Source organism: Pteropus medius, unplaced genomic scaffold, assembly GCF_902729225.1.
Source record: "Pteropus medius unplaced genomic scaffold, Ma_sr-lr_union100, whole genome shotgun sequence".
Taxonomy (NCBI): Eukaryota; Metazoa; Chordata; class Mammalia; order Chiroptera; family Pteropodidae; genus Pteropus; species Pteropus medius.
Window position 1 is genome coordinate 10842576 of NW_024354503.1, and position 16207 is coordinate 10858782.

At 34.8% G+C, this 16207-nt stretch overlaps 1 protein-coding gene across 1 annotated transcript in view; it reads left to right on the plus strand.

Annotated features, from left to right (window-relative positions):
• RSPO3 (R-spondin 3) overlaps positions 1 to 16207 on the plus strand; it is a 75291-nt gene that overhangs the window by 17914 nt on the left and 41170 nt on the right. The window contains exons 2-3 of the mRNA XM_039854342.1: positions 13233 to 13424; positions 14966 to 15112. Of these exons, the coding sequence (XP_039710276.1) occupies positions 13233 to 13424; positions 14966 to 15112 (339 nt within the window). The remainder of the gene's footprint in view (positions 1 to 13232; positions 13425 to 14965; positions 15113 to 16207) is intronic.

A 16207-nucleotide genomic window follows, 5' to 3' on the forward strand; every position in this document is an offset into this window, starting at 1 on the left:
ATTTTCCTCCTCCCCGCTCCCATCTCCCTTTGGGTAACCACTAGTCCATTGTTCATGTCCAGGAGTCTCCGTTTGTTTGTCCTATTCATTTGTTGCTTTTTATCTCACATGTGTGATATCATGTGATTTTCAACTTTTTCTGTCTGGCTTATTTCGTTTAGTATGATTATCTCGAGATCGATCCATGTTATCGCAAATGGCAGTATTTCATCTCTTCTTATGGCTGAGTAATAATTTATTGTATATACGTACCACAGCTTCTTTAGCCAATCATCTATCATAGGGCACTTCGGTTGCTTCTATGTCCTGGCCACTGTGAATAATGCCGCTATGAACGTCGATGTGCAAATATCTTTTTAAATATGAGTTTTTAAGTCTTTGGGGTAAGTTTTCAAGTCTTTGGGGTAATCTCAGTAGAGGGATTGCTGGATCATATGGAAGGTCAATTCTTAGTTTTTTGAGGAATCTCCATACTGTTTTCCATAGTGGCCATAACAATTTGCAGACCCACCAGAAGTGTATGAGGGTTCCTATTTCTCCACATCCTCTCCAACATTTGTTATTACTTGTCCTGTTGATTATAGCCATTCTAACAAGTGTGAGATGGTATCTCATTGAACAAAAATACTTCCAAATCTAAGAATAAAAGTCTAGGCCCATGGCTCCCCTAACAGTCCTTATAAACTAATAATAATTTTTAAAAAGTCTCATAATTATGTATTATTTTATAAAATTATTAAGAAAAATCAACTTTCTCATTTTATTATTTCACTGTCTATAATCATTATTTTTGTTAGATATAGGGTAATGAATTAAGATGCCGAAATTAGTTCCCTAATTAAAATTGATCAGCGAGCCTTTTGGTGATGCAGAGTTCCTAAAGCAACATGCCTGTTGGGTGTGATGGAAAATGAGCCACGTTGGATCTTTTAGTAGCAAAAGGTTTTGGCTCTGTAGTCTCAATGTAGGATGGTCATTATAAGGCACCACAGGAAAATTTGTTTTATACTATGAGGAAGATGGAAAATCAAAGGAATTACTGTCAGTATCTCTGCTCCTACTCCAGGCAGTTTTCATGACTAACTTTCCAGGTCCTGTCGCCACAATGACTACTCACCCAGAACTGAGCATCGTGGAATGATCTCAATCATTGGAAAATATAATGGGATATTTCCATTTTAAGAAATTAACTTAACTCCAGGAGTTTAGCTCTCTTTGGCTTTGGAAAACTCTTAGATTCCATACTTAAATTTGTGCATGCTCAGGTGTGATGGTTGAATAGCTGGGTTGGAAGCATCCCCCCAATTTTATTTTCTGAACTCCTGTAACACATGAACCACATCTCCTAAACTTTCACCACCTTTAAAATAGTGTTGTTTCCTTGTTATATTCAAAGTAAACTTCTTAGCCTGCTCCTTATGTTTAGTCTTAACTTTTTCTCCCTTCTGCTTCCATAAATTTTACATTTCAATCAAACCAAAAAAACCTCCAAGAATTCTACTAACGCTAGGTGATCCTAGTCAAGACACCAAAACTACATGAGCCTCAGATTTGGGTGGGGAGGGGAGGTGGGGTGTGGGGCTATTGTTTTTTATAAAATGAAGGGGTTTATTAATTTTTAATGATCTATTACAAACCTGTTAATATGCCTAGTCCTGGGCTATGTATTTGGGATATAAAGGGGAAATAAGACAAGTCTGAGCCCTTAGGTCCTCAAAATGATCATTTTTACCCGCTTTTCTCCCTATCCTTCTAGTTTGATATCTGAATCCCCTTTTCTCAGTTAATTATGTTATTTTAAGAATAGTCTCCTAAGTTAGAAATCACCAAATCAACATTTATTACTCCTTCATTTGCCCCTTTAAAATTGATTATCAGATTTTGTCAATCCTGCCCATTTTCCTTTGAAATAACTTTAAATTTCATGCCCTCTTTTTGCATACCATCAATGCCATTCTTATTCAGCTTGTGTTCTTATAGTCTTATGCCAGATACACAACATAATATCTCATTGACTCTCTCAACTTTTAATCTCTCTTCCATTGATTCTTCTCCCTGACATCAGATCTTAAAACCAAATTAGATCATGTTACTGATTTGTCCATAAATAGTTCCTCCAAATTGCATATAAGGCTAAATTCAAATCTCTACCTAGTTTCCCTTTTTTTTTTTTCGAAATTCAGTTCCAATATCAGGTCTTTTCAGGTACGTGCTTCCAAGTGGTTAGTTGTGTCCTTTCTGCCAAGGTCTTGTATGCAATATTTACCACTCTGGCTTTACTTTGTTTATCGTCTCTCACCATACTTCGAACTGCTAGGTCTTATCCACCTTTCCAACTAAAGCACCAAGCATTGTTTGACATAGGAGAAAATGTATTGGGTGTGCTCTGTAATAGTAGAACTTCCTGAAAGACAGGTTGACATTTAATCTGGGGAGATGTTTTAAGATGTTCAATATGAGGAGATGCTGTAAAATAATTATATTGGCTGCCCCCAAATGTCATAAGATTTGTTTTACTAGACATGATTAAAGAGATCTTTCTGAGGAAGCTGTTTGAACCAAATCTCTCTAAATTTCCAAAGGTTTGCGATTCTATCAGCTTGAAGCTAATTAACTGTATGGACCTCAGTGTTCTCATCTGAAATTTAACAGAGAAGGAAGAACTCTAAGATCCTTTTAAATTCCACGGTTATAGTCACTATTCTCTCAAATCTTTGTGTATTTCTACATAAGCACTCTTGTTCATAACATTCTCTTTCCCTCTTTTCAATTGTCTAAGTTCTTCTTTTCCTTTAAGTGTCATAATTGTTCCTAACTGTTCTCTATAGTCTTCAGATACCTCAACCATCAGTAATTGCTCTTGCCTTTTAATTTCTAGTCTATGTATTTATGGCTCACTGAAATATAAAAAGACTATTTTACTAAATGTATTGTAGAGGCCTTATTTTATCTCTCAGTCCCAAGAGAGTATCTCCAATAATCACTGAATAAATACTTATTTGTAAAGCTGGCAATGATGTGGTACTGAACAGGGAGTATTGTATCACTTGTATCACATTCACCTGGGGGTGCTTCTTATAAATGCATCTATCTGGGTCCACCTCTTTATTCCTGAATCAAAATCTTTTGGAGTGAAAACGTATGCATCTGAATTATCAAAAAGTACTCCACAGTAAAGTTTTAGAACCACCGGCATAGACCTTCAAGTTCTGTATACCATGTTGGTATCATTTCTATAGCATGCCTTACCTCTTTCCATCTGTTTAAGCAGGTCCTTGTCTTTCATGTAGAGTCTCGGAGGACTTATTGCCCAGAATGTTGTGTGGTACCACCAATGATACCCATTAAAAGCTGTGTCTGTGCACATATAGACCCATGCTTCTTCCTGCAAATCCAGGTCCTAATTATTAAAATTAAAATAAAGTTGAAAAAAATCTTTTTTTGAGACTATTAAGTGTAGGAATTTTCAAATTTATGCAAATTCTCCATGTGCTTGTATTAAAATTTTTATTTTCTCCTGTTAAAAAAATATTAAGTGATATTCAATATTAATATAATGTTCTGTGAAGAAACAACACAAAATTATCCACAGATAAATTCCAATTTTGTTAAATGTATATTTATATGAATGGATAGGAAAAAAAAGATTTATATGAATGGATGGGAAAAAGATTTATATGGATGGACAGAAAAAAGATGGTGATTATATTGGTTTTCTAGTGGGGTGATACAGGTTTTTAGTGTTTTTTCATCTGTATATGTGTAAGTTTTTCCAAATTTCTCCAATAAGCCTCTATTACTTTTTTAAATTATGATAAAATATATATAAATAAAATCTACCATTTTAACTAAAACAAAAACAAAAACAGCTAGGTCTGCTGTCCTTCAAAAGTAGCCACTCCCTATGACTATCAGTGAGTGAGTCCCTGGCCCCCTGAGGTTTCCCAACTCTCCTGTGTTAGAAAGAAGCATCAGCATCTGCCCTCTCTTCGGCCTCCTTGCTCGGAGGTTTCTGAGAGCATTATTATTGATTAAAGCTTCAAATGAGTGGAAATACTCACAAGCATCTGGTGAGTACTTCTTGAGTAAAGCAAAATGTTTTACACCTACTAATTTGTAATAACTGCCTGTAAGACAGCTGGGCACTACATATGATCTCATGTAATCTCCCCAGTATCTCCCCAGTCAAGTAGATATGCTCATGTTACAGAAGAGGAAGCCTAGGCTCAAAGAGGTAAGCAACTTTTGTCTAAGTAAATAATCAGACTATGAACTCCTTGACATGGGTTATTGGTTTTATTCATCTTTGGATGCTCACTAACAAACACAGTGTCTGAATGTTGCATAATTTATTTAAATGAATAGCTGGATGAAGAGATAAATTTCTGCTATCCAGCTAGTAAATGTCAGAGCTCTGCATGAATCCAAAGCTGGTTCTCCACCACCTAGTCCTTGTGGTCCTCTAGGAAGTTTTCAGAGCCCATTTCTGAATAAAGTGATGATGCAGTGAGTGTGTACATAAGTATAAAAATGTGCCATACTCACAAGGGTGCATGTCAGCACCTCTTGTTCTCTTAGCAGTTTTGTGAATCGGGGAGAAAAATTCACTTATTTTTCAGCTGAGGGTTTTAGATGTGACATATAAAGCTGGATTTATTTAATGGTATACTCACTATTTGCACATCTTCCTGTGCCTGTTAAAATACCACAAGTCCCTCGTCTGCTATTTGCTTATGCTAAGACTTTAGCCATCAGATATTCTACTTTAGCATGCTATGTGGCAAGAAAATCCAAGTTTATTCATAATATAACAAAGTGGAGTTTGTTTTTAGCAGAAACTGAAGTTTGTTTCATTTAAGAATATGAACTTAGTTATGGAATCACACTCATGCAGTTTCATTACCATTAAACTATCACATTTTCTGTTTATGTTGATTTCTAATTAATTTTCTCCTTAAAAAAAAGGGGGGGGGGGAATGGTTCTCAGCCAGACCAGAGCACATAATGATTCCCACTGTTGGATGAACACTGTTGGATCTGTCTCATGAATAAACGCTGTTATTACCACCCACTAACTCATCAACAGGTCCTGGCTCTCTGCAGAATCTGGGTCTCCATTACCCCTATCCACACCCTCTTGTCCTCTGTTCACCTCCACTTGGGAACATGGCCTCTTGGAGAAGGGGCAGCTTTCTCTCCCTTAGCAACAGCTGGAGACGCTGATTCAGTGCCTTACGTTTACAGCCATAGCAGAGTGCGTTAAGTTTATGATAGAATTTCTACTTGTGGTTAGGAAGAAAAAAAACACTATTTTTGGTCCTACAAATGCTTTTTGTTGCAGTTTAAGTGAAAACTGTAGTGTTGTTGCTCTAAATTATTTAGACTGTGTCACTATGCATTACTAATGGCAAGAATTCAGAAAATACAAAAAGATTATATACAAGATTGAAAAATGTTTTACTTTTTATTCTCTTTATTTGCTCTTATAACCTCTTATATATTTCATAAATTTCCTGTTTCTCCTCACCACCACCACCCCCACAAACACACACACTAGTAAAAAAGAATGAAAATTTAAAGCTCCAAAACAATCTAAAATTATTGCTAGAAGGAGATGGGAGGAACAAAGGAGAAATAAAATGTTCCCAAGAGCAAAGAACATGTAGATCAATGCACAGTCTCTTCAAAGATTGTAATCTGAATGTAAATTCCCAAGTTGTGGCTAGTTAGAACATTCTCCTCTAATATAAAAATTAATAAGAGAACATGTTTTCATGGAATACAAGATGCTGGTTCTGTTCCATGACCCAATAAATGAACAAAAATTAAAATGAATAAATATGTCATGCAAAATGTGTTCTTGCCTTTCCTTCTGATATATACTCACCAATGCAGAATCTAAATGTGCTTGGTATATAATCCCTGCTATTTACTTTGGTCTATAAGGTTCTGTAGATCTGCCTTTAACCTCCTTCTCTAACCTCATCTCATACCATTCACAGCACTGCAGCCTCATTTCTTCCTCATGTACTGTTCCTCATGCTCTGTCTTTCCCCAAAGTCTTAAAATCTTTGTATTCACTGATGCTCCACCTGAAATACTCTTTCTCAGGTTTTCATGACAGACTCATTCTTACTCTCCAGGTCTCAGCTAAAGGGTAACCTTCTTGAAAGGACCTTCCCTGACCACCATATTTAAAGTAGCTCCGCATAACTACCCTCTGTCTTATCCATCTGCTTTTTTTTTTCTTCACAACACTTGTCACAATATTTAATCAATTATTTGTTTACTTGCTTATTAACTGTTTAACATCATGAGGTCAGGAACCTGATGTTTTGTTCACTCCTACGTTTTCTGCATCATGTATAGTATTGGATACATAGTGAGTTAGAAACTTTTTGTTGAAAACCTTAATCATAGTCTCCACAAAGTATATACAAAGTAGCCCACTTTTATCTTAACTTTTATTTCTAGTTCTGTTTCTATGGCTAGTGGATAAGTAAAGTACAGCCACCAGCCACCAAGTTGGCATCTAGCTACCAAATATCCATCATATCTTAGATTTCAGGAATTCTATATCTGCCATCATTTGCTAGCCATTTTCTTGATATTTTGAGCTGGCTTGATTTTAGTGGAAAGTCTAGCTAATTGCTACCTAATGTTAGGTCTGTTTTATTGCTGTGGTTTTATTTAAAGTATTTATAGAATATAAATATTAGACTCCCTTCAGGAAATTATTATTCAGTAAGAGAAAGAGGTTTTCCAAGTTCTCAAAGAAATAGTTTCCATTAAAAACAATATGTTTCCCCACGTAATAATGGTGGAGGCCTAACTGGGCTATATTCAGCAACTAGTGAACACATTCCTCTCTAAGACTGTTAGGAATTTAGTGAACCCATTGGTGTCGGCACAAACTTTCAGAGTATTCAAGGTTGATTTACTGGGACAAAAGATGTGACAGAGGCTACTATCCTAACTGCTTCAAGTCAATTAATGTCTGTGCTCTTGACTTTGATAGAAAAACATATTGAATGTGTATGTGCATCATATGTCTAATTATGTATATATATATATATATATATATATATATATATATATATATACACACATGTACTCATGCATACATATGTATGTTTAAATAATATAAATAGATTTTAATTAATTTAATGATTAAAGCATTAGTATATGAAAACATTAAAACCATCAGATGATACACAGTATTTCAAAAATATCAAAACATATATGTTTGTATATATAAACATGTAGCTGTTTTAACAAATTATTAGTCAAAAATAATAATAGAGGACTGTGATCGATCTCTATTCACTACGCATCATTGTGAGAATGTAGAGGAGTGTTGTATGCCCAATAAGTAATTATATCTATTCAAACACCTTCTGATATTTTACTGTCTATACCTAACATTCCCAAATTGTCCAAATGGTTATGCAGATCTAGCCATTGTCAGTTTTTCCTTGGATGTTCTAATTATAAACAAATAAGGAATATTAACTCTCACTGTTTTCTGGGATTCAATAAAATTTAAAAGAGACTGCCAAGTAATTCAAATTTTTACATTAGATTTTTCTTAAAGTAAATATTGCCAGACATTCCAGAGGAACCATGAAACATCTCTTTCTGTAACCATAACATTTCATTAAACTTAAAAATGATTCTATAACATTTGAGTCTCAAAATATGTTAGAAATGTGCTGTCCTAACTTAGGCAAGAAAAAAAGTCAATGTTTTTCTCTAGGTGAATGGTTAACTGAAGTAAAGGGCACCTCGAAAAGTTTCCAGTACTTTATTTTGAATGATTTATTTCATAATTAAGCACCCTTAAAGTGTATATGATTTGATACTTGGTTTTTCACCAGATGTGCATGGGTACAGCCCACTTAAAATAGATTTTCCAGATACTTTCTGTTAAATATTTATTGTTTGGACATCTATATTATTTTTTTTAAACACAAATAAATAGCTTATCTGTTATATTTTCCCTTTATCTATTCAATAATCAAAAATTCTTTATTGAGAACTCATCTAATAAGCAGCAGCCTCTGCACAGTAGCTGGGAATTATCAAGAAAATTATGAAGAAATTATCAAGACCAACCAGACTCCTGCCTTCAGGAACCTCCCAGTCAATATGAACACCCTTGTAAAAGGGGAGGACATGGAGAAAAGGACAGATGTAAAAATAACTTGAATTATAGAATTCCATTGGTCTCTTCTCCCTACCCTGTCTCTTAGGCCACAACATAGAGAAGAGCAAGCAGTGAATGTTGTGAAGATAAGAATGCTTTAGAGAGAACCTTGTTTTTTTGGTCTAAAAATAACATCAAATTTTTAATTTATTAATTTTTGATTATCTGAATTATAAAACCAACAAGTTAATATCATATATTTAGCACTTCCTTTAAACTTAGTCAAACCTGTTTTATAAGCCTAAAATCTATTAAATTTCATACTTTTGGAAATACTCTAGCCACAAATAAATGACGATCAGAGGTAATTGGCAGGATACAATAATGAATTTCTTCCACATAGCAATTTGTAATAGATGTTAGTACATTTGAGTTGGGCTTTATGGGGGGATTAAAGTAAGGGAAATCCTTGAAGCTTGCACTTAAATTGTTACAAAGGCAGAACTTGGATTCAAATGTTGTAATTGGTTTGATATATCAAAAACATTGAAAATAGCTAAATATTTTATATTTAGAAAATGTTCTAGTACCATTTAAAATTCTATGTTCAGATATCTTATCAAAAAAGTTGAATTAACTCATGACAATAGTCTTTAGCAATTATTGCATCAGTTATGCATCACAAGATTATCAAATAGAGAAATAGTAGGAAAGATTGCTTAACAACTAAAAAAACTGAAGTTACTTACTCAGAGTATTGACAGTTCAGATACTGAAAATTGATTTAAATTATGCATTAATATAGACTCATTTTATACTTCACCTTCATTTACAAATTAAGAAAAGATACTTTCCTTTTTCCCAATTTTGAAGAAAGGCATACTAATTTTACCTCGTGTTTGCACATATGTAATTAAAATATCCCAATTTAAAGTTCCCATGAATTCTACCCATTTTGTACTTATAATTACTCGCATTGCATATTTAAAGTTTACTTATATATATAAAGATATTCGTATGAGATATCAAAGATCTAGGTTCTAACTTTTGATCTAAACTCACTATTTGTCCAGTAACGTTTCTTTGAGTCCAAGCTTGGAGTTTCAAAATAAATAACAGTGATCACTTCAACCATTACTAACAGCAGTTACCACAGTTAATTTAGTCATCTGTGAAATGCATGTGTTGAAAGCAAAAGTGGTACAGAAATGCAAAGTATTATTTAAATAATCTGATAATATATCTTTTTCTCTTACCAAATGTCCCTTTTTTTAGACTATGTTTCCTTCTCTTGGCATTCTTCAGAACCTTCTCCTTTCAAGATGTCTCCTCTAATTAATTAGGTACCACCAAAGACTCACATGTGTATCTCTAGCAACCATCACAAAATGAAGCTCCATCTATTAAGCATCACTTTCTGGATATTTCATAAAATCTGCAAAATCAGTGATTCCCAAGCCATGCTTACATTTAGTCCTTATTAGTCTATGTATCTTGCCCCAAACCTCCAACTGAAGGCTTTTACCACCCCTCACGCCGCACCCCCCCCAATCTCCCAGCCATTCCTATCCTTTTTATTTACTGGATGGAACTCAAAATACCTCAAATTCTCTTTCTTATTCAGTCTACATTCTGTTAGCCACCATATTTCATTTCATTTCCTGAATATCCTTGGGATATATATACCTTCCTCACCACATGACATTGCCTCTGTTGTTTTTTACGCTATCGTCATTCTTTTACCTTGATCACTCACTACGTTAGTCTTATCCTGCTTTCCATACAGGTCGCACTGTCAGGGAAATTACCTTTCTAGTACAAATGTGATCATATCACTCACCAGATTGAAATCCCTCATATCTACAGAATAATTTCCTTGGCACAGCCCGCCAAGGGTTCTCTAGTCTAAGTCCACCCTGTGCTTCCAAGGTCCTTGATATGCCTCATACCTCCTCTATTGACCTCTACTTATGCATCGGTAGCACTGAACTCATACCAGTCTTCTTCTTGATGTGGCAATTGTGGCGTTCCCTTTTCTAGCCCCATCATGGCTACTTCCATACTGATAATTTTAACTCATTTTTCTAAAATTAAGTACAAACATTAGATATTCTATGAAACCTCTTCACGTATAGCACCTCCATTGTGCATATAAAATACTAGTACAAAAACGTTTGTGAAAAGAGATTCAGAAATATAAAATGAAGTTATTATTAGAATGGAACAAAAAAGAAGCATGACAAAGTAGAATTCTATTTTCTGTCTTCACATTATAAGATTTCAAGGCAGAAAGTGTTGTTACAGTCAATTCAGACCAAAGTTTTTTGTGGTTTCCATATAAAAAGTAAAAACACTTGCCTTAAGATAAAGTATGGGAAATTTGTGTCTAGTTGTGTAATACCGATTTGTATAATTTGAGTGATCCTTATACAGCATTCAAGAAAGCAATCACTGTGCTACTCAACTGCAAAAAAAAAAAAAAATCTAGAATTATAGAACACGAGCTTTATAGTCTCAATTTTCTCATTTCACACAAATGTAATACTTAAACCTTCCTGCAGAAATAAAGTTTGCTATCATTTGTATCTGCCTACATTCAAAATTCAAAAGAAAAACAGGAATTTTCTTTGCCGGTTAAGACAATTATGTCTTTATTTTTTCAAAAATCTATGGTCAAAAACTTTTGTATAAAAAGGAAATATAGGAGAGGAAAGCAAGCAGAAAAAATGACAGTAGCACAATGCTACATTCCATCAGTCAAATTTTTAAAGAGGAAAATGAGCAAGGTGCTTGGGCACTCTCAAGATTTTGATGCAAAAGTTACCAAATATGGGACCTATACAGCTCTCCTCCAGGGAAGTTTCGAAATATCCAAAACCCAATTTTTAAAATAAAACTTATATTGAGATATGTTGATTTTTGAGGTTCTGAGCATGTCACATTTATTTTCATAGCTAATTTATTTAAAGTTATATCATAATTGATGAACGTTTCAGGGTGCTCAAAATTTTAATTTTGTTTCCTTTGAGCAGCTGCCTTTTAGAGATAGGAATAGATGAGCATGGACCAATCCAATCCATTCATCATCATTTAAACACAGAGCCCCTTAGTGCCCTGAGCTTGGAGTGATTTTCTTTCAGACTGAGTTTCACTTTTCCATAGAGTTTTTATGAAAAAGTTTTACAGGTTTTTATCTACACTTCTTGCTTTTTAAAATGGGTTCAATTAGACTCAGAACACATGGAGCTCTCTTCACCCTTTTCCTCTCTACGGTCTTTCCCTGCTTAAAATATGTACACATTTTCTGTAAGACTCCAATGCTGAGTTACTGGCATGAAAAATTACCCTGTTACTTGGAAAGCAGTTTTCTCTTACAAGTCCCTCAGGTCCTATAATGTCTAAACCTCCTGTGCCACTTTATATGTCCACCCCACCCCACTGAGGAGCATGTACAGGAAAAGCAGACTTCCCTTCCCCCCACGCATTTCCTCAGTTTATTTACAAAACGTCTTGGAATGAGAATGAGCTGCTTGTGGTTCCTGTGGCTGATTCAGGGATGGTTTCCTCTAGGCAGAGGTTGTTGGTCAACTGAGTGACCTCTCTGTAGCTCACCCATGTACCCCTGCGGTATCGATGATCGGGCTTATGGGTAATACCCCTTCTAACTAAGCCTGGTGGGATTTATTTCTGTGATAAAGAACTTAGCAATAATCAAAAATCATTGTGAAGACAGCCTTAATAATGTCAAGGTCCATCAGATCCTGTCCCTCCTACCACCAACAAAAGATGTCAGAAATACACCAAGATGCCTTTACACTCCTATGCATCAACATTTGCTTCTCATAAAGGTCAGGATATTTTCCTCTTGGATTCTTGAAAGGACTATAAAGCTATGAATATTGTATTTAAGTAGAGACTACATCAGAAGAAATCATTCCAAACACCAACTACATGAGAGATTCACCTTAGTCAGCAATTTTTCATTGGTTCACACAGAGGTGTTAATGACCAGTTAGTCATAAGAGGGTTTAAAATTGTGAAGATCTCGAGTAGACACAAATCTTCCAAATGTTGATTTATATTTGTTCAGACTTGCTAATGAATAAACTTACCATAGAAATAGGTTACTCTTGGAAACCTTGGAATTCTCAGGAACATGTGTAGCAATCACCTTAGTGTGGATTGATCACATCCTAAATATATATTTCACCTGAGTAAATGGAAGATGAGGGCACGAAAACTGTAAGACTTCTCTTCCAAAGGATAAAATGCTGAACATAAGTTAATACAAATATTATTATAAATACTCACATATGAACCACATGGAAATACTGGTAAGATAAATGCCATATTTTCACATTATATCAATTTAAACTAATAAATACTAAACTCATGTGAGAAGCAATATTTCAGGAAATCATTGAGGGATGGGGTACCAAACACACATAGTTCCAGAATCAATTTGTGTTGGATCAAAGTATAAAACTGTGTTTTCTAATAGATCATAGTTGAAAAAAGGTATCCTAGAACATAGTGTCCTTACTCAAGTTAAGCCGCAGTCTATGTTGTCATCCTTGCTTGAAGAAATTAGAGACGTGCTTATCATCCACCACATAAATGAAAAGCAAAATGAATGTGTATTTATTTCAATAAATGAACATTAAATTACCCAGTCTCCAATCTGCCAGGCTGTTAATTAAATAGAGGATAATTTTGATATCTATATATAGTTTCACTGTAAATATATGTATATTTCACTATACATATTCATACATATATTCTATAAATAGTTGGAGGTATTATATTCTTATTTTACAAATGCTCAATTTTTAAGAACTTTTGAAATTTTAAAAATTTATATATATATTTATATATATATTTATATATATATATAGTTTGAACAAATATATATATATATATAATACCAGATCACAGAAAAGAAAAGGGAAAAAATGCCAACTCATTTACTCAATATCACCAAATTGAAAGCTAATGGAAGAATATGTATATCCTGCCTAGAGAATGTCATTGAACTTCTATATTTATGATTAATCTCTGTTTTTGTCTTTCCACATTTGTCCCCCAGTGCATCCTAATGTCAGTCAAGGCTGCCAAGGAGGCTGTGCAACATGTTCAGATTACAATGGATGTTTGTCATGTAAGCCCAGACTATTTTTTGTTCTGGAAAGAATTGGCATGAAGCAGATTGGAGTGTGTCTCTCTTCGTGTCCAAGTGGATATTATGGAACTCGATATCCAGATATAAATAAGTGTACAAGTAAGTGCCTACACAAAATTATGTTTGAATCATCTTTGAGGACTTTCCAGATCCTAAATGGCTTCTAGGATATTTGTGATATCTAGCGTTAAATAAATAATAATATTTACCTGATAACTAGGCTAAACCACACATGGACTTAGCCCTCAGGGCAGGAAACTTTCACCACTTATAGAGAACACTCAAGAGTGTTTTGTTTTGTTTTGTTTTTCATTGTTTCATTCATGGTTATTATTCGTTGAACCTATAGGAAAATACTGCAAACATCAGTGCCATCTGAGTTCCCATTACTTAAAAAAATATAAGTGTTTAATGACTTAAAGAATCAATTCAGCTATTTTCACTTCAAGAAGGATTACAGTATAGCAACTTAAACATTTATTTATTAGGTGGAATAAATATTGGAAACACCGTCATATCCTGAAAACCTACTCTCCACACTGTAGACTTAGTAACCTTCTAAAATGTAAATTAGGAAATCTCACTCTTCTGTCCTACACTATAGGTAGCCCTGCCTACACTGGCAACCTCATCTCTAATGATTGCCCCTCAACCACTTCCCACTAACCACACTGGCCTTCTTAGAGGATCTTTCCACAACAAAGTCTTTGCAGTTACTGTTCTAAACTCACTGTTCTGGCAATATGAAAAGCTCTTTGCCTACACCTTTGCTTGACAGGCTCTCTCCTCTCATCCGAGATTTGGCTTACATGTCACCTTCTCAGAAAGGCCTTTTACAACCATCTTTTCCAAAATAATCAACCCCTTCCCCTTATCATTTTTCATATATTTTTCCTACCTTTTTTTTTTGTTGTTGTTATTTTTCTCCACAGCACTTATTACTCTGGAACCTGGTTCTAAAAACCAATGTGCTCTGTGGTCCTAGGCTAGTTACACAACCTTGCTGAGCCTGTTTCCTTATCTGTAAAATGGGAATCATAATAGCAGCATCTCAATGAGTTATTGTAATGTTTAATTACTTAATATTGCAAAATACTTGTGGCATTGTCTGACTTATAGTATCACCATATAAGAGTTAATTATTATTATTATTATTTTTATAGTTTCTTTCCTCCTTGAATATAAGCTTTGTGAAGTCTGGGCCTGTTTTTCCACCAATACCTAGAATAATACTTGGCGCATAGTGGACAAGCAAATACTTGCTGAACGAATGAATAGACCTCAAGAATAGCACAAAGGCAATACCATAGTATATTTCATGAAAGTTCTGATGAAACATTTTCACTATCATTTAATTAATATAAATAGATACTCGGTCTTATAAACATTCTTGGCAGTAGACATATTACCAAAATTTTTTTATAAGGCCATCAGCACAATAATTTTGAAATCAATGACTGATATACATCAATTAAGTGACACTGGATGAATCCTTAATTTATTTTGGCAAAGTAATTTTGAACCCTAACTGTCTGGCACAAAAGTCGCATGTCCTTCTGTTGTAAGCATACAGAACTGGATCAACAATAGTTAAGTGAAGTTAATGAAAGCATATTTCTCTCTCCTTCTTTCTCTTTCAGAATGCAAAGCTGACTGTGATACCTGTTTTAACAAAAATTTCTGCACAAAGTGTAAAAGTGGATTTTACTTACACCTGGGAAAGTGCCTTGACAATTGCCCAGAAGGGTTGGAAGCCAACAACCACACTATGGAGTGCGTCAGTATTGGTAAGGAGGAACTCTGTGATATAGAAACACCTCAGACGATAATGTCACTCTCCATGGAAGAGCTTCTTAAAGTCTTGTTTCATGAGAATATGAGGGACTGTCAGCAACAGGCTCTTTCCATCCTTCCATGTTACTGGCATTCCCATAGTTTTACCCAGCATGCATCATGGTACTTTGTAACACGCTGTGGGTGCTCCATAATTTCTTAGGGACTTTTAATAATTGTTCAACTATTCTGATCATTATAGATTTATTTTGTATTACAATTTAATGGAATTTTACTTACAGTAATTTATATATATAAATAAATTTGGTCTTGAACTAAGTATCCACCTTAGGACAAGAGTTTCACAAACACCTAGGTCTAATCTCAATCAGTGACCAATGTTATTTTCCAAGGAGAGGAAAACATATTCTTTTGATACAGCCCATTAATGCTCAGTAGACAGATCAAAGACCTAGAGAACTGGAACTGATATAGTTAAAAATCTCACTTTTTTCTTTCACACTGCTTTGCTGAAATGTTCTGCTGGTGCAGGTATTCAGAAACAAGGAGAGAATTTTGGATTTACTCAAACTGACAGAGGAGACAGTCCCAGGGTCTGATTAATTGCAGGCTGAGTTTCCTGGAGGGGAGGTCCCTCAGACAAGTTGTTTGTCTAAATAACAGATCACTGTCAGGCTATATTTTCCTTCTCTTAAATGCTGTGCAGCTACTAGAGCTACAAGTTTGATGAACACTTGGGGAGCAGATGCCAAACCAAATGGGAAAACAGCATACTAAATCTCAAAATCCCCTGGGCAAGAGCTGCGAGAACCTTTGATGCTGCGCTGATGCTGACATAACCACACAAATGTCCTCCTGATTCGGTACAAGATAGTCTCCAGGACTCCCCTGTGGTCCCCACAGACTGACCCATTAGAATCTAAAGTGCTGGAGTAATAACTCTAAAGTAGTGGTTTAACCATTTCAGGTCCACATGGAACATTTCTTTCTAAACAAAGGTTTTGGCAGAATGAAATAAATAGATGATATTTTAAAGATAATTTCAGAAGCATCTGGAAAACAACAATCCTGAAACAGTTCATAGTTCA